The following is a 26,374-nucleotide window of genomic DNA, read 5'->3' as shown; positions in this document are numbered from 1 at the left end:
ATAAGAAAACAACGCTAATAACACATTGCTATGATGATGCAGATGCACGTAAATGCCCGACGACAACGGAGGCGGCCTGTGGTGTGGGAACGACGGCGCTCCAAACTGTTCTGGGAGGTCGTGGTTCAGAGACACTTCACGGAAACCCTTTGGTTGAAGCATTTTCGGATGACCAAGACAACATTTGACCTGTTGTGTAATGTTTTTGGCCCGTCCCTTTCCCCAGATGTCGCAAGCTATCGCCCTCCGGTTCCAACCGAGAAGCGTATCGCCATTGCTCTCTACAGACTGGCTCCATGCGCAGAGTACCGAGTGGTAGGCGAAACGTTTGGAGTCAGCAAAATCACTGTGCACTGGTGTGTTTACGCCGTGTGGATTGCCATACGAACGAGGATGATGCGAAGGTATATACCTACCTGGAGTGGATGAGGCTCATGATATCTCGCTGCCTAACTCCAGAGCCAACCTTGTGCCACAGGTGTATGGTACAATAGACAGGACTCACGTCCCGATTAGACCCCCTGCTGAAGGCTGCAGGGATGTTGTCAACAGAAAGGGCTGGCCATCAATCGTACTACAGGCTGTGGTAGACGATCGTTGCATCATAAGGGACATTTGTGTTGGCACTCCCGGTAGTGCGTCTCCTTGTTCGTCCACTTCCATCTGTCTTTGTTGACCACCGCCATGAGTGCAAACAGAGCGGAAATACTGGGCGGAAATTAACTAAAACGTCTTCTTCTTTGTTTTGTGGCGGGTTGCAACCATAAAATTACCTAAAACTTAATCGCAATTCATTATTTATTTGGCAAATAATGTTTCCATCAGCGTTTATCGCATAAGCCGTATATCGATCAAGATAAAATCTGCTGAGACCGAACGTATTTCCTTTGAGTCGATATTCATGAAATTCAATCAAATGTTACTGTTTCCGTAAGGCATTTTTCATTCGATATCACTTAATTCAGATAAAAACGTGTGGATGGAAACCTAGCTTGTGTTGCAACATATTATCAAAATGAATGTTCATGTTCTACTTAGTTGAAGCATCTGGAAGTGACAGTCCATAGCTGACAATCTGTATGAGGTTTCTGTATGAGCACCAATGACAGCAGGTGGTGCGGGTCGTGGCCAGATTTGAACCAGGGACTTTTATCGCTTCTTAACCCACCGAAACCCAGTTTTGATATTATTTATGAAATGTTTTGCTTATTGTTCCCTCCCCGTAAAAGCATTTTGGTTTAGAGATTCAAGAATCCAAGAACTGCCAAAGTCTTTGTCAGCATTTGGGACAATTTGATTTGTCTACTCTGTAATCCAGTGCACATCTTTTGACAGATGGAACACAGCCGTGTTTCAAGTCCATGTCCAGGTGGTGCTAGTAACGCTAGTAGTAACTAGTAACTGCAGTATTTTTTTCCATCTTGTTTGATCCCAGGGTGTTCATGCTCCTGTCCTGCATTGGCCAAAGATCCTTGAGTAACAGTGGTGTGTTGGAGGGCCTCCTGAACCTTCTGGACAGCCTGCTGTCTCCACTGCAGCAGCCACAAGCTGCTGCTCAGCGCAGGACGGAAGGTAAAGCAACAATCACTGTGGCAGGGAAACTAATGCATAGCAAAGCCTTCCAGACGTGTGACACGTAGGACAAGTTGATGATATTTTCTGGAGCAGAAATCACAGGACGAGGTGTATGTCTTTTGTGAATGTGTACACTTACATGTACTAACTTGGCAGATTATTAATTTGTGTCTGTGTGTGTGTTCCAGGTGTTTTAGATATCCCCATGATCAGCTGGGTAGTGATGTTGGTTTCCAGGCTGTTGGACTATGTCTCCAGTATAGAAGATGAGGCCTCAGGTGGGAAGAAGCACCTTGGAGGGAAAGACCGAGAGAGAAGTTTTACAGGTATATGAACTGCACAATTGTCCTTCACACCTACGGTTTACAGTTTTTATTCCACAGACTTTACTTTTTGATGTAGTCAAATTAAAAGAAAAGAAAATGTATTATTTAAATTAATTATGTCATTCACTAATTATCCATCAACATTTAATATCTTATGCTGCTCAGATCTCATTCAGTTGAAAATGGTACAATTTACAAATACATTATATTTCTACACACATTATGAGCTGTTAATGTAGAGGACTGCATTGGGGTTAGGAGCTCTGCTCCTGATCAGTGCTGTAACCGACTTAGCTTGGCCTAACTTGGTTTGATTAGAAAATCAGCAACGCACACGATGCACCCAGTTAAACACCAGCCAAACGCTTTATTATCACTCCTCTACTCCCTCTCTCTCACTTCTTTCCCGGGGGACTGTGCTCCGCCTCTTTAATCAACAGGGACTTTAACATGAAATCTGTTAGTGTTAAAAGACCTGGACAAAACAAACAGCCAACAACATGTTCTAAAATAAGTGAAATAAATAAATGAATACAATGACACTTTGCCTGTAGAATGACTAATTATTGCACTTGAATGTAATTATGCACTAGTACATAATTTTGCTACTTATACAGACAGGTAGGCTATGCATATTTATTACTACACCGTAAAATAACTAGTTTCCCTGTCTTATTTCTTTGTTCAAAGCACTCATAAAACACCACCTCTGCATGTAGTCAACACTTCCTTCAGCTACTTCCAGAACTCTGCTGCCACAGCAGTGCAGTGCTGAGTGTTGTTGTTGCTCTGTCCTTCAGGTATTCAGTGGAGCTTCATCAATAACAGCCTTCAGTCTCAGAACTCCAGCCGGTCCGCTAAAGGCAGCAGCAGCCTGGATCGCCTTTACTCGCGCAAGATCCGCAAGCAGCTGGTCCACCACAAGCAGGTAAATGTGTCTCATTCAGACATCAACGCCACACTCACAAATAGTCTGATACAACGTAACTCATGTAAACGTGCATACAGGTCCGGTACAAGTCCTTTTATTGGAAAGCCCAAGAAAATGTTTTCCTCATGTCTGTTTGACTCATTTGCCCTTCTCATAAAGCTGCACCATGAAATGAGTTGTCTGGACAAATGCCTTTGCAGTGCTTATATTTATCATGCACTTTTTATTGTAGCAGTTAAATCTATTGAAAGCAAAACAGAAAGCTTTGGTGGAGCAGATCGAGAAGGAGAAGATCCAGAGCAACAAAGGCTCCTCCTACAAACTGCTGGTGGAACAGGCCAAGCTCAAACAAGCCACATCCAAGGTAACACTAGATGCTACACTGCTGTACATGCAGTATGCTGCACCATCACACTGTCACTCTCAATGACTTCTTAAAGAAGGCCCAGCATATCTATCTAATAAAGCTGTGTGTGTGTGTGTGTGTGTGTGTGTGTCTCTTTTGAAATGGGTGCTACGTAACGCTGGCTTTTCAGGGTCTATTATTTCACTAAGAGGAAACTCAAAAAGTAATTTGCCAACAATAAATATTAAACAAAAGCCAGACACTATCGTATTCTGTTGCTGTAAGCTGTAGCCTACATTCACCATCTCTTAACAGAGACAGAACATAACATAATCTCTGAGATTATTCCTTCACAGCGCTGTGCAATGCGAAACCATCTCGGAGCTGACCGGGAAAAGACAGCAGTTTTCATCACACTCACCCTTGGTTGGGTTAATTAAGTCTACTGCTAACTTATAACACAAATAACATTACCGTTGCCAAAATACCCCCGCGAATCAAATCCATACTTCAGCGTTAACTGTCAAGCCAATAAATCTGTATGGAAAAACACTTTTGCTGAAATGTTAAATTCGGACACACACACACACACACACACACACACACACACACACACACACACACACACACACACACACACACACACACACACACAGAGAGAGAGAGAGAGAGAGAGAGTCCGGAGCCAGGCTAAATGTGAGATTGTCTCTGTAGGCTACTCGCTCCGTTTCTGGTGGTTGATTAACGCAGATATGTGCTGATTGGCTCTCATAACAGGCCGGGTGGGTAACGCACTGCCATGAGTCCAGGACGCTAATGTCTGATTACTCCACATTTTGATTGTGATATTTTGTGATTTAAATTCTGAATTTGCCACATTCTCTGTCAGGTAAATAGAGTAGTACAATGTCTTCCTCTGATGTAGACGTAGCCTACACTGTAAGTCAGTACAGGTACTATACCACATACCACAGGCCAAGCAACGGCCCGTTCCAAACAGGCACATTTTCAACGGGCACTGTACAGTACTACTGTTTTGTAATGTATTGTCTTTGTGTTTTGTGAGTTGCATGCTAACACAATTTAAAAAGTGTCAAGACAATGATGTACATTGGATTGTTAAAGATTGTTGTTTTGTAATTTGGGCCATCATTTAGTTTGTCTATTACGACGGGATTATACTGTACCTATCAGGCTGTAGAGATGTGAAATTAGGCTACTCCCATATCCTATACTACTCCTATAGCTTTCCATGAGGGTAAACAACAGGAGCACGGAGACACATCACACTATCAGGGGAATATCAAAGCTTCACTTCACAAATAGTTTTGTATATATTAACAATGGATCACATCCCTTTTGTATAATGACAAAGGTAACACTTGCAGTGAAGAACCTACAGAGAATTATCAGTCACCTCTGCAGTTCCCCTCAACTCTAGAACTTTTTTAGCATCTTTCAGCTGATTGCCCCAACAATACTGTTATGGTTCACTCTCGCTGCTGTCATCAACCTTGGGTTTGGATAACAAATCTGTGTAGGTCCTCATACAGTATATGAATGTCTCATAATTGCCTGTTTGGCCTGCCTCTCTCCTCCAGCACTTTAAAGACCTGATTCGTCTACGGCGGACTGCCGAATGGCCCCGCTCCACGTTGGACACTGAGTCTACCACAGCCAAAGAAGCCCCGGAAGTAGAACCTCTGCCCTTCACTCTGTCCCATGAACGCTGCATCTCTGTGGTGCAGAAGCTGGCCCTCTTCCTCCTCTCCATGGACTTCACCTGCCATGCTGACCTGCTGCTTTTTGTCTGCAAGGTATTCATCTGACACTTGGGTATGGATTATTTACATTTGGTAGTCTGTGTATACCCATACATAAGTCATGTTGTTACCCCCTCAGGTCCTTGCTAGGATAGCCAACGCCACAAGACCCACAATCCACCTGTGTGAGGTGGTGTCTGAGCAGCAGCTGGAGCGTCTGCTGCTTCTGCTTGTGGGGACGGACTTTAACCGGGGGGACATCTCCTGGGGGGGCGCCTGGGCACAGTATTCCCTCACATGTATGCTACAGGACATCCTAGCAGGTGAGTTCAGTTTGCATGCAGTTTGGTGTCGGTTGGTGTCTGTGACTTGATAAACGGTTGTTGTGCTTGTGTCTGAGGTTTTTTAGCGACTGGTGTTTGATCAGTTTGAAAAATGTTTAGTCTGACACAAATTGTTTGAGTTTCAGTCTGGCTGTAGAGCAGCATATATTTTTTATTTGTATCTGGCCGTATGCTGATGATTCTGTGTTGCTGATGTCTGGGAAAGATAGCAGTGACATGGATTTTACTCTCTTGCACATCCTTAAAGTAGATTAAAACGAGAGACTTTTAGAGTTGAGGTTAGGTGAAAAGAGAGGCGGTCTACATCCCTCTTTCTTTTTAGATTTTGATAAAATGGAAATGTGTAAAATGGGCATATTTAGGGACTAAGGTGACAGGTTTTTCCAATGACATTTTACCTGAGCATCAAATAGTTTTTGGTTAAGTTTGTCATGATGTAGCTTTGTGTTTTCTTAGCCATGCTAGGGCTGTGAGGATAGCAGCGTCTGTCTGTCTCTGTATGTCGATCTGTCAGTCAGCCACTTTCCACTCTGAAACATTTCTAAAGACTTACAGGTTGCATTGCCATGAAGTTATATACAGATAGTCAAGACCCTAGGAAACATTTTAATGATTTTGGTGACACCCTGACATTTCCTCTACACCACCAGCTGGTCAAAATGTCCATTTATTCAGTGAAATATCTCCACAACTATTGGATGATTTGGCACCAAAGTGTTTCGCAACATTCATGGTCCGCCGAATATGAATTCTAATGATTTTGGTGATCTCCTGAATTTTCCTCTAGTGCCACAGTGAGGTTTACATTTTTTTTTTTTTTCCTTTTTAAATATCTCAGCAGCTATTGGATGGATTGCCGTAAAATGTGGTTCACACATTCCTGATCCCCTGAGAATGAGTTGTAATAACTTGTGATCCTTATACTTTTCAACTAGAGCCATCATCAGGTCAAAATTAAGTTTACTTTTTAATACTTTTATGATCAAGCCTTACAAAGGCGCTAGCATAGCTGCAGACGCTTTAGTCTTGTCAAAATTATTTTGTCTATTTATTTATTTTTTTAACTTTATGCCTTTAATACACAAGAAATGATCATGTTACGATTGGGCTTCTTTAGTAATTTAGAAACAACACTGTTTAGGTAGAGCACATCAAATTACAAAAATCTGTAGCTATAGAGATTCTGTGTGGGGGTGATGAGACAAAGATAGATTGAATAATAATATGAATACATTAAATTAATGTTTTACAGGTACAGATATCCCAACCAAGATAGTAAATAACTGGTGCCCACTTTGTTATAAAAATAGGCACTTTTAGCTGTAGCTGGGCAGTCATGTATTCCATCATGTAGACATGCTTTACTTTCTGTAGCCATTGAAGAGCTGTTGGGAGGGAAAACTACTGACGTCTTTGACATTGTTTCAGTATTAAGCGAGACCGCTGCTGTTCGGCAGTCAGAAAAACAAGCTACAATGTTAGTTAATAGGGCAATTGCACACCTTGAATTTACGTTCACTAAAAGTTCTGTTGTTGCTGCTGACAGACTCAGATTATTATTTTAAGTGTCTGACGGCCCTTCCCCTTTAAGACAGGTGGTCATGTGACATAACGTTAGTCGGGGGGGGGTTGTTATGGGAAGTGAGGCTCTCCCGTGTGTAGAAAAGTACCGTAAGAGGCAGCTGCCGCTGACACAGTGATACACATGCTTTTCCATGTAGTGAAGCTCCAGTAGTCAGTGTTTTATGTTCGCTGCAAAGACAAACTAAATCACCTGATTAATGCAGCGTAATCACGACGTCTCCCGGCTATTTTTCACCGCAGAAAGCTGCTACCAGCCAGGCTAAAGCTAACATAGTTAGCCTAAAGAAACAAGGCGTCTGTCCCAACTAACGTTAAGGTTCGGAGCTGCGACGCTGGAAACATAACACTAATCTACAACAGCAGTCTGTTTCTGATATAACCTCATTTACACTGATTTAAGTACTCTTGGATACAGTTTGTTGAAGAGTGTGACATGCAGGCTCTGCATGCACAGCTAACCAACAATCATCATCTATTTTAATCAGTTCATCAAACAACCAAAGCTAGTCGACCACAATCTGACATTTAGAGGAAGCAACGTGCATTATTAATATCGTTCACTTTAGCTTGGATTGATATTATATGAATACAATGGTGTCATGTCAGTCAGCCAGTGGATTTCTTCCTAATGTCCCTCTCCTAAATCTCTTCAGAAGAGGAGTCACAGCCTGACTGGCTTTGGTTTTTGTTTAAAGCATTAAAGTTCAACAAAGACTGGTTCACATAAGAACATTTCCTTTTTCCTTTTTATTTTCTTTGTAGATGCTCTCTCCTACAAAATCAGCCAGTAGTTGAGAATGATTTAGTATTTCTAAATAGGGCTATTTATGTCCTCTTGTAAAAAAAAAAATATATATTTTTTTCATATCACGATATATATCGCAGGGGAAAAAAATATCGCAATGTAAGTTTTTTCCAATATCGTGCAGGCCTTACACAAACTAAATCAAACTACCAAAAGCCGTCTTGGTTCATCTTTCCACTGTTCCAACAATCACCACTCTGGTTTGGTTGAAATAAAGCTGTTATCTCTTAAATTGGTACATTTCTGTAAAACTGTGTGTGATGAAATGTACATGTTGTTGTGTTCCCAGGTGAACTGCTGTCTCCAGGCTCTCTGGACATTATGGATGAGGTGGCGGGGGGTGAGGAGGCCGGGGCCTCGTCCTCCTCAGCAGGAGCTGATTCAGACGACTCGCTCCCCCAGGCGGCCCCCATCCCTCTGGTAGAGAGCATCGATGAGGCCCTGGTGCCTGACATCATTGCAGACACTACAGGGACCTCCTCAGTATTCCAAAGTGCGTGGGTAGCCCCGTCCTCCTCCTTCACACTTTTTATCATCACTATGTCAAGTATTTGTGTGGTAAAATGTTCTCCTCTTTTTTTCATAGCTGCATGTTTACTGTTTTTCTCCACAGTATAGTTTTATGTGTGTTGTTGTTGTTATTATTGTTATTATTATGTCTGCCTTTTGGAAGGATACAGAGCCATTTTGGGAACATTGTCATTTGAAGTAGTAGTGTTATTATGATTTTTGCATTATTTGTTTATATTTGACATTCCATTGGAGAATTCTTCTTTTTTCCAGTTTGGACACCATAAGTGGTTTTACTAACTGTGTTCTCATAGAGAAGCACTGATTGGTCCTTACTGTGTCTTGTGTGTGGACTCTCCCTGCAGTAGGGGAGCGGATGTGTTGATAGGCATTAAAATTGCCCAGTAACGTGCTAAAGAAGAGTTCCTCTTACTTGTGTGTTTTCCTAATGTGCTTGCTTGGCAATATTAAGGCTGTTTTCATTATCCGAAGGTGGTCCACCTCTGTCATCTTTGGAAAAAGATAAAGACATAGACTTTGACTTGCTACAAGACCTGATGGATGTTGATATTGATCCTTTAGATATTGATTTGGAAAAAGATCCACTCGCTGCCAAAGTGTTTAAGGTATGTTGATATGACATCATATTCTTCTCTTTTATTCTCTCTTTTTACTGGGCCATTACTTGCCCCTGGCATGTGTATTGTTGATGACAGTTAACTGTTAAGTTAGTTAATAAATGGGGGAATATACTGTATATAATATAATAGAAAAGGATAAACAAAAATGAGAATCAGAATATTGCAAGATAGTAAAAGTTGTAACGTTTCAAGAAATCATTTGATCAGAAAAATGTAAATATCGGATAAAAGCATAATTTTAAAAGAAGTCATATTTAGTAGTGAATGAATAAATTATATTTTATTTCAGGTGATGTCACTAAGTGGCCCATCCCACATGTGATCACATGACCCCAATATAAGTCATTACATCCCCAGCTTTCAAGTAGTAGTAGTGATTTCAACGTTGTAGTAGTTGAAGATTAACTTGAATCTTAATAATAAAGTAAGAATTTCACAAAATTTGTATCATTAGAATAGTTATTATAATATGAAATGTTTTTTAATACATTATATCTAAAAGGTGCCATAAATCTGTCCGCTTGTGTGTCAAATGAAAGATAATGTCTTCAAGTTATGTATGTCAAAGTCATTCTGGAAATATTACTTTTTTGTAGCATTATTATATATGTATGTACCCTGAAAAGGCCTTAATTAGAGAAAACTGTTTTATCTTGCTTGAGCTCAGCATTCAGTTGTGTGAACTATTGTTGGCAGAAGAGAGAGGAGCGTTGCCCTGTTACTGTGCACAGTTAAACAACTTGCAAGAAACTGATGGAAGACAGAAAATAAGTGTTGAGAGTTATGTGGATTATAGGTAGTCAGGTAAACGGTAGTGATTTCTCTGCTTTCTTTGGGCTATTTTTGAAGTGATGTAATCAAGAAGTGTAGCATAACATATTTTACTTCGAGCAACTAAATCAGCATTTTGAGATTTGAAAGCAAATGTAGAAGTTGATTTGTTGACAGGAGAGCAACTAATCTTTTTTGCCCTCCCTCTCATGTCCACCCTCAGCCTATAAGCAGCACCTGGTATGACTACTGGGGCGCTGACTATGGCACGTACGGGTACAACCCGTACATTGGAGGAGTTGGTATCCCAGTTTCCAAACCTCCGGTTGCTGCTGAGAAGCCCGGCTCACAGAGTCTGTCGGTCTCCGTGTCCCAGGGTGAGTAGTCCTGGCCTGTCTAGATAAACGGTAGCATGTTTTTCCTTCTCATTTCTGACCTTTTGCCTCTGTGTTTCACAGCACTGGATGCCCGGCTAGAAGTGGGCCTGGAGCAGCAGGCTGAGCTGATGCTCAAAATGATGGCAACTCTACAGGCCGACTCAATTTTACAGGCTCTTAACTCCAGCTCCTCCACAGGTAAGCACACAGCACCAAAGACAGCAGGAGATGGCTGTTTGAATAACAACTGACCCTACTGGAGATGCTGGAGACAAAGTGTACTTTTCAGGCCCTGTTGGAGTTTGTATTGACAAGTCTATATGTATCATGGCTGTAAGATGTGCCTGTTGTCTGGCTTTCAGTGAGCCAGGCCTCCAATGGGACTGATGACTCCCTGCTCAGGGCTCTCCATGGCGGAGGCTCTCCTCCAGCCAGCAGCCTGATGGTGCAGCCCTCTTCAATCCCCATGCTCAGTGCTTGCTTCAACAAGCTCTTCTCCATGCTGCAGGTCCACCACGTACAGGTCAGCACACACAAAGACAAATGGAAAACACAAAATACCCGACTGATTGCAGTCTGGTTTGTTTAGAGGTCTAGACTCTGACCCAGCCACTCCTGGCCATTAAAGTGGACATATTATGCTTTTCCGTATTTTTTGTCATATCTACAATGTTATAATGTTGGATTTTCATGTAACGCCAAAACAAATAATGAGATAAACGTATTTCAAAGAAATCCCTTAAAACACTTTAACTTTAAGTTGAGTTGAAGTTTAATATGAGTTCCCCCAGCCTGCCTATGGCCCCCCAGTGGCTAGAAATGGTGATAGGTGTAAACCGAGCCCTGGGTATCCTGCTCTGCCTTTGAGAAAATGAAAGCTCAGATGGGCCGATCTGGAATCTTCCCTTTATGATGTCATAAGGGGAAAGGTTACCTCCCCTTTCTCTGCTTTGCCCGCCCAGAGAATTTAGCCCCCCCATGAGAGAGAGAGACATCATGGCTTTCAAACAAGCAAAGTGGCAGTTGGTCAAGGCCACACCCCCATCCTCCACCTCACCCCGCCCCCACACTGCCCCCACCCCCACATTCCTGCTGAAACATGTCTGATTGGGTAGTGTTTGGTTGAGAAGCCTTTATCTGCGATTTTTGACGGTAGAAAGTGCTGCTTCGTTCCACTACAATCTAACGTTAGCATACTGCTAAGTATTAAGTAGCTGCATGCTAACGCCACATAGCTGTAATCTTGGCGGCCAATGCTTGTCATTTCTCCCCAAATTCTGGTCCTTTACTGCTGGGACCTGTCCGGTTGAAAATGCTATATAATAGTTCTCCTTTAACATTGTTGTTTTGAAGCCAGTGCTGTGTAGTTTTGGCTTTATGTTTGGTTGCTGTCTTACTGCAAAAAAAAAAAAAGTCTCCCAAGTTGTAGGTCTGTTGCAGACTGCAGCAGGCGTTCCTCCAGGTGAAAAGAGGGCTTTTAGCAGCTAGAGTAGAAGTAACGAGGCACCTGTACAGTAGTGGCATCTTAATGTGTAAACCTGTGCAATAACACTGTTCTTCATTTTGTTTAACTTCTTTTGTAGTGAAATATGTCCAGGAGACCCTGTTGAACAGAAGTAATCCAAATGCCATTAAAATAAATGTTATAATATAAAAAGTTCCTCACGCTGTGCTTTTATCAGCTGCTCCCACTTTGGATGAAAACAGAAAGAGAAATAGCATTTTGCAAAATTCACAAGCTTCTGTTCCATGAAATCAATTTCACGTTCTGATATCTTCCTCAAATTCTCTGGGTCTGTCTCTCCTGTCAGCTGGAGTCCCTGCTGCAGCTGTGGTTAACACTCAGTCTCAACACGTGTTCTGGTGGCAGTGAAGAGAGCGGATCAGACATCTTCCTGTTCAACGCCAGCCGAGTGCCCACCATCCCGCTCAACCAAGGTCAGGACTCCAGCACACTGGAGAAGCATTAGACATTGGCAATTTTTTATTGTATTGTTATTATAAGTATGATATTGTGTGTGTGTGTGTGTGTGCAGCATCCATCAGCAGTTTCCTAACCGTGCTGGCTTGGTACCCCAACACCTCCCTGAGAACGTGGTGTCTGGTGCTGCACTCTCTCACCCTGATGACCAACATGGCAGCCTGCGGTCAGTGCTCCACTCCCACTGCTTTCCTTCTGTGTGGCAATAACGCCTGTGAAAAGTCCTAGATCTCAGTCAGACAGTCACACTTTCAGTCTTCCGCTCAAAGAAACCGGTTTCTCTTTAGTTTCTGAGTGTGTTCAATGAGAGCTTAGTCATTATGTCCACAGTGATTGGTTTATCAGAGGGGATTGGTTTGTGTGAAATAAAAAAAAAAAAAGTTAATCGATTCGGTCTAAAGGGGTGGAAAGTACACATTAGGTGGACATGAAGAAATTTTTAGAAATAAAATAGTTTTGATGCATTTATGGAACTGTAGCTGATTTCATTCATGAAGCATGCAAATGTTGAATTGTAAATTGTGAACTGGAATGTTGACATATAATCTTGGTGAATTTTGCTAAACCAAAAACTTAGATGATGTGTCAACCCTAACTTTAGGACACCTAACAAATTATCCAAACTCGTCCTATTAGGAGCTACTTTTAGCAAAGATGTCTCATAAATATGCCCCAGGTTGACACTATTCTTGTTGAAACATCTATGTTTGTTTATTGGTTGTTTTAAATATTTGATTTTCCTACAACATAAGTCACCAATGCAATGTTTTTCGGCATTCACCTCTTACATTTTGGATGTCAGATCATCCTTGGGTGAATGGGTGAGCAAAATGCCCCCTGCTCAAAACATGCTTTACCACAGGACAATAACATAGGCCTACTGTAACTTTGACCAAAAAAGGACAACTTGCCAGGTGATTTTCATTTCACAGTGAAAGCTGTGTGGGGGATAGGAATTCAATTTACCTTTGGAAAATAATATAATTTTTTTTTATAAAATCTGTTTGGACTTGCAGCCTCCAGCAACGGGATGAGCTCTCATGAGAGCACCGCCCAGCAGATGGTGTCTGACCCCACCCTGGTCCATGTCCTGGTGCGCTTCCTGTCCGGCAGCAGCACCAATGGGACCAGCCAGCACAGCTCTCAGGTGGGACCCACGGCCACCCAAGCAATGCACGAGTTCCTGAGCCGCCTACAGGTCCACCTGTCATCAAGCTGTCCACAGATGTTCAGCGAGTTCCTGCTCAAACTCATGCACATCCTGTCTACTGAGAGGTATGCAGTTGCTTCTTGGGAAATGTATTGTCAGTCAACAACAGGGTTTCTGCCGGGTCTTAAAAAGTCTAAAATTTCTAAATTGTAGGCCTTTAAAGCTATAGTGCGTAGTTTCTGTCTCCCCCATGAGGAGTTCTAAGTAATGACGACAAAACTGTTGACGCGTCCACATGATACAAGCCTTCTGTGATCGCGCACCAACACCCACCCCCCTCCTCCACACAGTTGCTAGTAGCCAAGGAGGACACGGAGGAAACATGATGGACTCTTCAGAAGAGGTCATTATCTTCACTTGAGTTTCTGCTCGGGAAAGTCTCCTGACGCCACAATCTTCTGAACATAGTCAGACTGAGAAATCCAGAGAGAGTTGTGTGGAGCAGATAGTCTTAATTAGCTTTGTAGCAACTCATTTGGCAACGGCTTGAATGGAACGGACGTTTATTAGTATAAAAAAGTTATACACTAAAGCTTTAAAAAGTCATAAATTCGCTCAAATATTGTGTTCTAGGTCTTAAATAATTTAAAACCGGTCTTAATTACGTCCATGTAACTCTACCTCTAATGCTCATTTTTTTATACTGTGGTGGTGTTCTTTCTTTTGCTAGTCCAAATATAAGTGCAAGTTTAGCAATACTTGGCTTGAATTTAGGGCTTAGTTCATGTTGTGATAAATGTCATTCATAAAGGTCAATGGTTAAAAATGTCTTAAAAAGTCTTAAATTTGACATGGTGAAACCTGCAGAAACTCTGAATAATGTTTGCATGTTACAGCACAGTCATCAGTGCAATAATCACAAAATGAGAAGTCTCAGTAGAAGCTGTATGAATGGTCTTTGGGAACTAATGCTTGACCCTGACCCTTTAGGGGTCCGTTCCAGGCAGGCCAGGGTCCACTGGACGCCCAGGTCAAGCTGCTGGAGTTCACTCTCGAGCAAAACTTTGAGGTGGTGTCGGTGGCTACTATCTCCTCCGTCATCGAGTCCGTCACTTTCTTGGTTCACCACTACATCACCTGCGCTGAGAAGGTGGTGTCCCGCAGCGGCTCGGACAGCTCTGTGGGCGCTCGGGCTTGTTTTGGTGGTCTGTTCGCCAACATCATCCGGCCAGGAGACGCCAAGGCCGTGTGTGGAGAGACCACCCGCGACCAGCTGATGTTCGACCTCCTCAAGCTGGTCAACACGCTGGTGCAGCTGCCTCTGTCCGGGGACAGAGAGTTCAGCGGGCGGCTGCCGCCGGCCGGCAGCGGCGCGGCTGACAGCAGTGTGTCGGACGAGGAGAAGGTCTGCGGCAGCAAAGAAAGCGTGGCTGGTGGCTCGGCGTTCAGCCAGGGCCCCCCCGCGGGCGTGGCCGACCTGGTGCTAGCCAGTCAGCAGATCATGAGCCAGATCCTGTCAGCACTGGGCCAGTGCAACAGCAGCGCCATGGCCATGATTATAGGTAAGACCAATCACAGAACAAAATGATCAGCTAACATTGCAGTTCCCGTCAGCTCTAGCCACAGTTTGAACATTGTTTTGATTTTACTGGCCATAACCAAAAGGTTTTGGTTCACTCTCATAATTCTACCTGGTTTTAGGGTTGGGTATCGTTTGGGTTTTTTCTGATACCAGTGCTAAAGTGATACTTTTAAAACGGTGCCGGTGGTTGAAAAGGAGCACAAACGACAGTCGGCGACATTATAGAACGGCTTATTTATTGCTTAGGCCATATGGTCAAAATTAAATGATTTAATAATATTGTAATAACAATACCTTTTATAACTAGGGCTGTCAAACGATTATTTTTTTCTTAATCGCAATTTATCGCTGAAGTTCTGTAGTTAATCACGATTAATCACATGTTTTATCACATAATTAAAATTGTATTATTTTGCATTTCAGAACTGTTTTTAAGTACATATTAACAATTAAAGATTTAAATTTATTTATTTACTGTAAACAAAAGAAAATGTGTGATTGTAGTCACACATTTGAATCTAGAGTCCATCTAGTGTTTAGTAACTCCTAAATAATGTTGATTACTCACTGACGTCCAGTGATCAGCGGTTAATGAGACAGAGTTTGCACTCTGCAGCAGTTCCAGTGTAGCTGCTTTCTCCGTGTCAGTACAAGCTGTGTATGGTGAAACTACTGTCCCCCTCGACAGCAGTATATAAGACGGGTCAGAACATGCCAACCGTAGCACTTCTTTAAGACCCGAGTCCTCTATGATGCTGACAGGTCTGCAGTTAGTTGCCACCCATTTTGCAAGAGCTGTAGTAATTCTTTTGGATTTGGTTTCATCCAGAAGTCGGCAAGTAGCACTCTCCAAAATACTGCTTTGCCTGAGCCCGCTAGCATCAACCAGAGTCACGTTAATATGCTTAGCTCGTAGGTGGTAGCTCCAGCTTGACGTGCTTCGGTGATATTTTAATTCGGCTTTACACAATGTGCATGTGGCCCTTAATTGCATCGCGATTAACGCGTTAATGCTGACAGCCCTACTTATAACAATAACTTATTTCACCAGTAAATTGTGTTGTTTTTTTTCAACGACCGCTGCAGACTGTTGGACGTCCCGGTGTTGGATCCTCTCCAGTGAAATACAGTCACACTTTACACCGTTTAGCTGTCAGCATTTTAACAGTGTTTACTCCAGCTGCTAGCTAACGCTAGGCTAACATTAACATTAACTCTAAGAGCAGTGGCGGTTCTACATTGAATTACACCCCGGGCGAGACCCCCTTCGAGCAAAAAAACAAAACCAAAAAAAAAACACAATTGCAGAATTTCTATATTATAGTGTATATTTATTTTAAGTTCTGATAACTTATACTGTCATATTGTGTGCAGAATTGTGTTCATTGTCTTTTGAAAATGTTGGAGGTGGAGTGCAACTTAAAAAGTGTTTCCTGTTGTAACTGCAACAGTTAAATAACTGGATTCTGGATTCGACCCAGAGATGAACTGTCCCCCGCTCTCCCCTCCCCTTTCCCCTTCTCACAGCTCCTCTGTGCAGTGTGCACGGCACCTTCTCAGCAAGCAGGGGTGCCAATTTGCCAATTCCCCACACGGTGAAATGATAGATAATACAGTAGAAAACCACTTTGAGGATTCAAAGGATTTGTTCCGCCCCCCATGTGTCATGAAAAAATGCCGCCCCGGGCGGCTGCCCACTTCGCCCATGCCAAAAAACGCTACTGTTTCAGAGCATCAGAGTGAAGCTCTGCATTTAAATGGCACCGGAATGAGGCACCTAAATCCGCGTTGCTATTCGTTCCGGTAGATACCGGTCGTTAGGCACCGGTGCCGTATTAGAACCGGGGTTCAGTACCCAACCCTACCTGGTTTCCAGCAGCAGCTGTTTCCCTGGACACAAACATGACTCCAAATGAATGCTGAATTATGTTATTGTTGTTTACAGCTGTTGCTAAAAAATAGAAACTGCTGCATAAAATAAAGGAATAAAGTTAGTTTATTGTGTATTAGTTTAATGTTTTAAACTGTGTGCGTGCGTGCGTGTGTGTGCGTGGAGATTGATGCGTTAATCGTCTATTAGGCCAATTGGTCCATTTTATGCTTCTGCGTTGAATCGACAGCGTACCCCCTCAGACCCTACGGCGTCTACGCCCGTAGCCTGACGTCACTTCTCAAAAATGTAACCACACGTCACGGCGACGCACGTGGCTCGGCCGTGGCTTGGTAGCGTTGCATTTCCCCCCCAACTCATGTCCTGGTTCTCCTTCTCCATCAACAACATGACATCAAGGAGAGGGTTAACTTCTCCTGGTTCTCCTTCTCCATCAACAACATGACATCAAGGAGAGGGTTAACTTCTCCTGGTTCTCCTTCTCCATCAACAACATGACATCAAGGAGAGGGTTAACTTCTCCTGGTTCTCCTTCTCCATCAACAACATGACATCAAGGAGAGGGTTAACTTCTCCTGGTTCTCCTTCTCCATCAACAACATGACATCAAGGAGAGGGTTAACTTCTCCTGCTCCAGATTTCCCACCGTGGTCAGAAAGAACAGGGGAGACACCTTGTTTCTCTCACTATGACTCTAGAGTCACTACTCACTCTGAAGCCAATCACCATCACAAGTATAAACACCAGGCCACTTATGTAGGCTACGGAGAAAGCTCTGCATGGAGCCTCTGCAGAAGCATAAAACGGCCTTTAGCCTAACAAAAGCACACAGATGCTCTCGGGTGTTCAGTTTGGCGTGTTCTAATACCTCTAAAGTGTTGCTGGTGCTAGTGTTGAGGAACTAGAGAAGAAGAGAGAAACTAAAAGCTCAGGATGATGAATGTGTACTGCTGCGAGCTGACCCCTGTGTGTTCCTCAGGAGCTAGCGGTCTCCACCTGACCAAACATGAGAACTTTCATGGTGGACTGGACGCCATCTCAGTGGGCGACGGCCTCTTCACCATCCTCACCACCCTCAGCAAAAGGGCCACCTCCGTCCAGGTCATGTTGCAGCCCATCCTCACATACATGGCCTGTGGTTACATGGGCAGACAGGTGAGCAGGAGCCACCTCAGTCATGATCTGATATTAAAATCCCATCTTGAACAAATCCACATGCCAGAACTTTAATATGTTTTTTTATTTTTTTTTATTTGACATTTTGCAGGGGTCTCTTTCCACCTGTCAGCTGTCGGAGCCTCTTCTGTGGTTCATCCTGCGAGTGTTGGATACCAGTGAGGCTCTCAAGGCCTTCCATTACATGGGTTGGTATATACACAGCACTGGCCTCCTAACCCCACTGTACTTCACACTCAATGCACCTTCAGACCGTGCAACAACAGCAGTAGTGTTTTTGTTTATTGCGTGTCCTGCTGTGCGAGATGGGTCTAATAAAATCTTGGTCTCAATCTGCAGCAGACCGTAGGATGTCGATAGGAGGCATGGTAGATTGTGCTATGAATATGTGGTGCAGAAAAAGTATAAGGGAACAGAGAAAACATCCTCAACTCACGTCTTCCACCAGTGCTGCTCTTAGGTTTTGGAAATACAGCAACAGAAATCAAAATTTGCTTTACTTTTATTTTTTTATTTAATTTAGTAAAATATTAAGTTCTTTAAAAAACCAACATTTATGTATTTCTTCTTATGCTCATTTAACTTTGTATGTTTTTAGTATTTTGTGCATTTTCCTTGATAATCAAGTGAGTAGACTCATGATACCATTATAGCAATTGCAGTAATGTAAATCCCATTGCAATATGACTTTTTCTCCAGCCCTAAAAGGGGCCTTACGTGACACCTGTTTTACCTGCTGAATGTTTCTCTGTGATTTATCTGGGACTAGTCCTATCCCACTGCAGGCAGACACTTTACCTATGTTAAAACCCTGATTGCAGAAGAGGAAGGACATTTTGCACAGTTGTTAGAGCGCACAGCTACACAAATGTATGTAGCATGGATTCTAGCAGCCTTTGGAAAATCTGATTGATGAAAAAAACATAATTTTCTTGTGTTTTACCAGGTGGTGTGCAATTGATCTGTAACAACATGGTGACCAGCACCCGTGCCATTGTAAACACAGCACGCAGCATGGTGTCCACCATCATGAAGTTCTTGGATTCTGGTCCTGGGAAGACAGCGGATGGCAACCTGAAAGCCAGAGTGATGACCTCAGAGCCAGACAACGCCGAGGGACTCCACAACTTTGCTCCCTTAGGTTGCTTTCTCCTCAGTCTATTACATCCTGTGGGACAATATTTTCATAGTAGAAGAACTTATAACCTTACATCAACTATTGTCTAAGTCTAAATGATCTGGTTGTCTCTTCACAGGCACCATAACATCCAGCAGCCCCACGGCGCAGCCAGCAGAGGTGCTCCTCCAGGCCACGCCCCCCCACCGCCGGGCGCGCTCAGCAGCCTGGTCCTACATCTTCCTGCCAGAGGAGGCCTGGTGTGACCTCACCATCCACCTTCCTGCTGCCGTGCTGCTCAAAGAGCTCCACATCCAGCCACACCTGGCCTCTCTAGCCAGTGAGTAGCACCCAATTTAAGGTTGAAAGGAAATGAGAAAGTTTTGGAATGTGTATTTCCATCAACCGTCAAAAGCTTTTCCATCTCACTTGGATGAAAACTCATCTGTCGCTCCTTTGTGTTTTACTGTGTCTCCTTCCTCCTACCAACCAGCCTGCCCGTCCTCGGTCTCGGTGGAGATCAGTGCTGACGGGGTTAACATGTTGCCGCTCTCCACACCAGTCATCACCAGCGGCCTGACCTACATAAAGATCCAGCTAGTGAAGGCGGAGGTTGCGTCGGCTGTTTGCCTGAGGCTGCACCGGCCTCGTGATGCCAGCACCCTGGGTCTGTCTCAGATCAAACTCTTGGGCCTGACGGCGTTTGGTAACACCTCCTCTGCAACAGTCAACAATCCCTTCCTGCCTTCTGAGGACCAGGTCTCCAAAACCAGGTACCAAAAACACATTTTGGACTGAGAAATATGTACTTGTATTATATGTGGGTGGTGTTGTAACCTTTTCCTTTCCCCTGTACAGCATCGGGTGGCTGCGTCTGCTCCACCATTGCCTGACCCATGTCAGTGACCTGGAGGCCACGATGGCCAGTGCTGCAGCACCCACCGCCAACCTGCTGCAAACCTGCGCTGCATTGCTCATGTCGCCGTACTGCGGCATGCACTCGCCCAACATCGAGGCTGTGCTAGTCAAGATTGGCCTGCAGTCCACTCGCATTGGACTCAAACTCATCGACATTCTGCTGAGGAACTGTGCCGCCTCTGGTACCGACCCTGCCAGTGAGTCACACACTGCTGCGTCGCTGCTGCAGCGTTAATCACAGGCAGCAGATACACAGGATCTTTAAAAAGCATCAAATAGTCTTAAAATATTCAAACGTATTGGCTAAAGAAGTCATTAAATGAGGTTGTTAGTGGGAAAGACTGAGAGAAGGGCGTATTTCAGATGTTGTTTTGCCCCACCAGCTAGTAAAAGCATCAATTAGAATATTTGGTAACGCTTTATTTTACAGTTATGTATTTTCCTAATAATTACTTAGATCTATGTAATTTAGTACTAATATATGGAGACAGAGTTCAGTTAGTACACTTTCAATTGATAAATTCCATTGAATTGAGTCTTTAAGTCGGTGTACAGCATGTCAGCTGTACCAAAATACTTTTCAGGAAACAAATTTGGACAAATTCCTAGGACATGGCTAGGAAAACATTCAGAGATTACTGAGACTCAGATAAAGCTTCTCCAAATACTGTCATGCAGACCATGCTAACAAGTAACTGGTCACATTGCAGTAGTAAGTATAAATGAAGTAAAGCTGCATTAATAAAAGCGGTCTTGCCACCTGAAAGAGCAACATTTCTGCTTGAGTTCTGCACAGGGCCTAAAACTGAGATACAAGTCGCCCTGGTCTGCTTCTTTAAGACCTGACCCGGCCGAACCTGACTGGTACTGCCAAATCGGAGTCCCAAATCAAGCGCGTGCGCAATCATGGAAGGCTTGTATCATGTGGACACGCCGACAGTTTTGTTGTCATTACTTAGAATTCCTCATGGGGGACACAGAAACTACGCACTATTGCTTTAACTATTGAGCGTGACAGCCATCCTTATTTTAGTCTTTGCTTCTATCTTTGTAGATTTGAACAGTCCTCTGCTGTTTGGACGACTAAATGGCCTCTCCTCAGACTCCACCATTGACATTCTGTACCAGCTGGGCACCACGCAGGACTCTGGAACCAAAGACAGGTACATCAACATCCTGTTTTCACCTTGACTCAAACTGTCATCCTCCCCTCTATAAGAACAACAACCAATGAGAAACCGCTTTCTGTCAAGGTGATATTCCAGACAGACTCATAAACCGATAGTAAAACGTGTCCTTAAACTCTCCCTGTCATCTTTTACTGTCATATGGTCGTGTTTGCTGCACATAAATTCCATGGTGACGCCCCTCACACTGAGGAACTGAGCAGATGAAACCATGTGATGAGTTATTGATCAAAGCTTGTTCTGAATTGTCCCCCTCCAGGATCCAGGCTCTTCTCCAGTGGGTCCACGACTCTTCGCGAGTGGCGGCCCACAAGATGAGTGGCCCCATGGGATACCCTGGCGCCAGTGCTGGCTCGTCCTCTGCCTCGTTGAGGGAGTACGGCCTGCTCATGCCCTCGCCCTCCCACCTCCACTGTGTGGCAGCCATCCTCTGGCACAGCTACGAGCTGCCTGTGGATTACGACCTGCCTGCACTGCTCAACAGAGAGCTCTTTGAGTCAGTCATAGTCTTTGTTCTTATTATAAAGACCATACATGCATGCAAGGAATGGTTTACCACAAAATTAGTTAATATATACTCACCCTCACATCAGAGTCTCCCCTTTCAGATGTGCACCTCGCTGCAGTGTTTTCTCATGTCTGAAGAAGCGTGATTTACATTAAAGTCATGATAGCAGTCTTAGATAGATGGATAGATAGATAGATACTTACTTACTTACTTACTTACTTTATTGATCCCCAAGGGGAAATTCAAAGTCCCAGTAGCTTAAAGACATCACACACAACATACACATCATAAACAGGATGATGAAATAACAAATCCACATGAATAATATGGAAAATAAAAAAAGATACTAAATAATAAATCCAGATGAATGTACTAAGAGATGTATAAGCATGAGACGCTTTCAGTGACAGGGCAGGGACTGACCCTGTGATTCAGTCTGCATGGTAGGTAAGGTGCTCTATGAGTGTGTGTGTGTGTGTGTGTGTGTGTGTGTCATAAGTCCAGTAGTGCAAGGATAAAGTCTAGAGACCAGCATTAAATATAGACAACATACGAGAATAATGTAGACCTAGTAATATAAAATCTATAGCAGTGCAAGGATAAAGTTTAAAAAAAGACAGCATTAAATATGGGCATTATAAGGCAATAGAGTAGCCAGTAGGATAGACCCAAATCAACAGTCAATATTAGAGGTTTGAAGTAATAGTGTTACAGCCATTGTTCAAGTATTGAGTTAGACCTCAGTCCAGGCTGGTGGGAGGAGGGGGGGAGGGGTTGTGCATATGGGCTAATATAGCCAGTAAACAGTGTAAGCAGTTAACAGTGGGCCAGTGGACAGTCAGTACATAACTATTGTTATAGGAGGTAGTGGAAGTGGTGGAGAGGGGGGAGAGGCAGACAGACTATACCGAGAAGTCTCTCTCTCCTCTTCCCTTTAGTGAAGCATTGTAGAGACGTACGGCCCTGGGGACAAATGACTTCCTCAGTCTGTCAGTTGTGCGTGGCACTGTGCATGTTGAGCAGTTTGTTCAGGGTCCTTTTATCTGACGATAAGCGCCCACGACAGAGCCAGCTTTCCTTACCAGCCTGTCCATTCGCCTTACTACGGTTGTCCTAGTAACCTTTCTGTGACACCACCAACACAACTCAGGTCTGAATAGGATGCCGTTAGATCAACATGAAAGCCACAGCAACACAGGGTTAAATATGCACAGTGAGAAATTGAATGCATGCCTTGTTCAACTTCTAAAGAGCAGTGTAATACATTTATCATTTATCATCTGTTATGCGCTAAGGAAGAATCTGCTAAAATCTGTTTTTTAGAAGGTCTGCCAGATTGCCACATGCACGCTGCTTTGATGAAATTATGAAAATCATACAAAAGCTTTATAAAATGTCATGACAATTGGCTCAGGTGTTGCTGAGACTACTTGTCTGAAACAACCAAACTTGCCAACCATATTCCCTGCTTACTGGCAGGCAAATAATAAGAGAAGGCTGTAATATTAAAGGCATTTCAAGGTTGCCCTTTAATGTTTAGCAGTTATGTGCTAACATAACATTTTTATTTTTAAGTATGTGAACACATAGGCACTTGGTAATACCAAGATCCTAATCCCTTGTATTCAACTCTACTTATGAGACACAGTTTACACAGTTGAAGAAGTCTTAATATATGTACATGAACATTGATTTAGCAGCCTTCTGAGTACCAAGAACATAGATTGATGACTGATGATTGATTCCATTCATCTTCCTTCCTGCAGGCTGCTGTACAACTGGTCCATGTCGTTGCCATGCAACATTGTGCTGAAGAAAGCCGTGGACAGCCTGCTGTGCTCCATGTGTCACATCCACCCCAGCTACTTCTCGCTGCTCATGTCCTGGATGGGGATCGTCTCCGTGCCCAGTGCCAGTCACTCTCAAGCCCAGCACCACCGCCTCTCCATGACTGACGACGGCAAAAAGCAGCACGACGCCAACACCAATGCTGCTGGACTTACCGACGACTCCAAGCATGCCAGACCCCCCATTAATCTGTCAGAGTCCCAGTTAGCTACGCTGGCAGCTGCCTCCCAGTCTCCAGGAGCCATAGAGCAGCTGCTGGACTCAGGCTTACCCTCACTGCTGGTTCGCAGCCTCACCCAGTTCTGTGTCGGCCTTCTGGCCGGTGCCGACCTGCCTCTACCTGCTGCTCAGGCCGAGAGACGACATCACCATCATCACTACCACTCATCCTCCTCATCCTCACACATTCGGCCACCTCTGGCTGCAGAGCTGGCTGCTCCGGTGCTGCGCTTCCTTACTGAAGTAGGCAATAGTCACGCCATGAAAGACTGGTTAGGAGGGCCAGAGGTAAACCCGCTCTGGACAGCACTGCTCTTCCTGTTGTGCCATTCCAGTGCCAGTGCCGGTGCCAATACAGGCCGTCAGTCCCTGGGCTCTGGGTCTGCGGCAGGCCCCCCACCATCCCAGCCTCAGGCTTCAGGATCACGCTTCTCCCTGTCCTCTTCTGGCCAAGCAGGAGGACTCAGCACCCAGCAGAGGACTGCTCTGGAGAACGCCACCGTGGCCTTCTTTCTCCAGTGTATTTCCTGCCACCCTAACAACCAGCGACTCATGGCTCAGGTCTGCTCTTATTTTCCAGGGTTCTAGGATAATGGGCCACACCTAGTCGTGCAACTGCATACTACAGCAAATCTACACATTTTCTGAACTGTTCCTTTTTCTTCTGCATTATCAGTTAAAATATTTGTAATCGGTTAAATTCTACAGGCAGTAAACCAAAAATCGAATAATGATTTACACTCCTATCTAGCACAAGGCACTGTCGCTCTTTTCTTTCTTCGTAAAAAAGAAGTTTCCTTCAAGTGCGTTAATCAAGCAGAAATGTTAATCTGGCAGAAAAACAATAATTGTGAAATATAAAGTGTACTTGTACTACAGTGGGGGGTTAAAGTAGACGACAGGAAGTCACACAAATGGACCTTTTAAAGGATATTCCCACACTGCCACACAACCCTGCGCCGAATCACCGGAGCGTCTGAGGCTCTGTGAATGCAGCCCAAAGCTTTCACTTTCTCTGAGACACCAGGAATCACACAGATTTGCCGATGGAATTAGTCAGAAGTTTGGAGTTTTCAGTTCAGCAAAGCCCTAGAGAGAATCATTTTAAATGATGCTATTAGTCATGTTTTTAAAATCTGCAAGGTCATTTCCTAAAGAAGTAGGAACCCTAATAAGGCCTTGGTGGTATCAATGACAACCTGTATTCATTTGTCTCTGTATTCATTTTCAAATGTTTTCTGGCTGCAGGTTCTCTGTGAGCTCTTCCAGTCTGCACCCCAGCGAGGCAACGTGCCGATCTCTGGAAACATCTCAGGCTTCATTCGAAGGCTGTTCCTGCAGCTCATGCTGGAGGACGAGAAGGTCACAGTCTTCCTACAGTCTCCCTGTCCGGTGGGTAACTCTCTCTGCTCTTGAACATCTGCCGCCTCTCTTTTCCTGAGTTGCATCAACCAATCAGTTTGCTTGATGCTCACTGATGACACATTAGCATGTATCTCAGTGTCGTCATACATGTGACGAGATGTTGTCTGTCATGAACAATGCTCTCCCAATGTAATGACATGACTGACATAATATTTGTGGCAAAAGATCCCCCAGCATGTTAATACAACGGCTCAAACTGATAGTGGGATTGGTGTAGAATTCAGCTGTGACCACAAGGGGGCAACCCAGCAATATGAACAGAAGCCTCCTCTCTTATCACAGCGATCCCCTCAGACTGATGCATGTCTGGGATGGAGCATTATGGTGTCCTCAATGACATCTTAATGCTCTATATTTTACACAACTCAATAATTGGTTATTAGAGACGGTCTTTTGTGTGTGTGTGTGTGTGTGTGGGGGGGGTGTGTGTGTGTGTGTGTGTGTGTGTGTGTGTGTGTGTCTGGGGGCAGTATATAGAGAAAATGGTTTTAATTAGCCAAAGCAAGCCATTTAAACATCCTAGCTGTCTCATTGTTCTCAGTATTATAGGCTGTTCTTTCTTGTTGCCCACTAGCAGGCGGGGGACTGTGGTTGGCAAGGGTGTTTGGTTGATCCAGACGAGATATTTTAGCAACAGCTGCCCAGACACGGTTTTCCCTGCATAGAGAATAAGGAGGCGGCCACCTCCATCAAATGTCCTCCAGCTTTCCACAAAACTCCGACTGGTGTCTTCATGGAAATGCCTTTGTAAGTGTTGCACTTGGTGGATTTCTGTTATTTGTAAATGCAATTGCAGCATTACGCCATCGCCGCTGTGGTGGCTCTGTATTGTAATCAGCATAGTGCACTGGGAAAGGCGCTGCCAATAGGACGAGAAGAGCCATCTGTTTTTGGTTTCAACCCAGTCTAGTTTCCCTCCAGCAGGAATGGTGGCTGTTCAAACAGGTGAATATTGGTTCTTTTGCATCCAAGCATGTCCCAATTTCTTAAAGAGGTTTCCTAAATTAACGTTACATCTCATCAGTGTCATGTTTTCAGCTCAGTCAGATTCATGAGGGCAGCTGATATTACAGGCAGTTAAAAAGTAATGAGATTTTATTTGAGTAATACTTAAAACGCAAAAAGTGTTGAAGGCACGGTACACGTGCATGTATAAATAATAATAATAATAAACTTGATTTCCATAGCACTTTTCTTAACAAGGTTACAACACTTTACAGAAAAAACAGCAGATAAAAAGCAAGAAATGACTGTCATGACATTTTATATAGATATTTATTGTGCTAAAAATGCTGAAAAAAATTGGGATTTTACAATACTGTGTGTGTTCCCATGTGCATTCATGGTTAGAGGACCATGGAGCTGTGTAATGAAGCATCGTGGCTCTAGGGATGCTTAT

General features: G+C 43.8%; 1 protein-coding gene across 3 annotated transcripts in view; it reads left to right on the top strand.

Moving 5' to 3' along the window:
• Nucleotides 1-26,374, top strand: part of birc6 (baculoviral IAP repeat containing 6) — a 134,856-nt gene that overhangs the window by 40,334 nt on the left and 68,148 nt on the right. For 2 of the 3 annotated variants that reach the window (XM_078272748.1, XM_078272745.1), the window contains exons 31-55: nucleotides 1,436-1,572; nucleotides 1,764-1,901; nucleotides 2,702-2,829; nucleotides 3,065-3,196; nucleotides 4,780-4,995; nucleotides 5,081-5,264; nucleotides 7,964-8,167; nucleotides 8,677-8,810; nucleotides 9,820-9,973; nucleotides 10,055-10,171; nucleotides 10,336-10,496; nucleotides 11,785-11,911; nucleotides 12,010-12,120; nucleotides 12,971-13,229; nucleotides 14,095-14,666; nucleotides 17,557-17,732; nucleotides 17,845-17,941; nucleotides 18,700-18,894; nucleotides 19,010-19,210; nucleotides 19,364-19,643; nucleotides 19,729-19,985; nucleotides 20,843-20,951; nucleotides 21,235-21,471; nucleotides 23,250-24,111; nucleotides 24,799-24,942. In XM_078272748.1, the coding sequence (XP_078128874.1) occupies nucleotides 1,436-1,572; nucleotides 1,764-1,901; nucleotides 2,702-2,829; nucleotides 3,065-3,196; nucleotides 4,780-4,995; nucleotides 5,081-5,264; nucleotides 7,964-8,167; nucleotides 8,677-8,810; nucleotides 9,820-9,973; nucleotides 10,055-10,171; nucleotides 10,336-10,496; nucleotides 11,785-11,911; nucleotides 12,010-12,120; nucleotides 12,971-13,229; nucleotides 14,095-14,666; nucleotides 17,557-17,732; nucleotides 17,845-17,941; nucleotides 18,700-18,894; nucleotides 19,010-19,210; nucleotides 19,364-19,643; nucleotides 19,729-19,985; nucleotides 20,843-20,951; nucleotides 21,235-21,471; nucleotides 23,250-24,111; nucleotides 24,799-24,942 (5,332 nt within the window). The remainder of the gene's footprint in view (nucleotides 1-1,435; nucleotides 1,573-1,763; nucleotides 1,902-2,701; nucleotides 2,830-3,064; nucleotides 3,197-4,779; nucleotides 4,996-5,080; nucleotides 5,265-7,963; nucleotides 8,168-8,676; nucleotides 8,811-9,819; nucleotides 9,974-10,054; nucleotides 10,172-10,335; nucleotides 10,497-11,784; nucleotides 11,912-12,009; nucleotides 12,121-12,970; nucleotides 13,230-14,094; nucleotides 14,667-17,556; nucleotides 17,733-17,844; nucleotides 17,942-18,699; nucleotides 18,895-19,009; nucleotides 19,211-19,363; nucleotides 19,644-19,728; nucleotides 19,986-20,842; nucleotides 20,952-21,234; nucleotides 21,472-23,249; nucleotides 24,112-24,798; nucleotides 24,943-26,374) is intronic. The other variant, XM_078272747.1, reaches the window with a different exon arrangement.

The sequence above is a fragment of the Sander vitreus genome, chromosome 17 (genome assembly GCF_031162955.1).
Source record: "Sander vitreus isolate 19-12246 chromosome 17, sanVit1, whole genome shotgun sequence".
NCBI classification, from domain to species: domain Eukaryota; kingdom Metazoa; phylum Chordata; class Actinopteri; order Perciformes; family Percidae; genus Sander; species Sander vitreus.
Note: the sequence above shows the minus strand (reverse complement) of the source record. Positions and strands in the feature narration are given on the sequence as shown.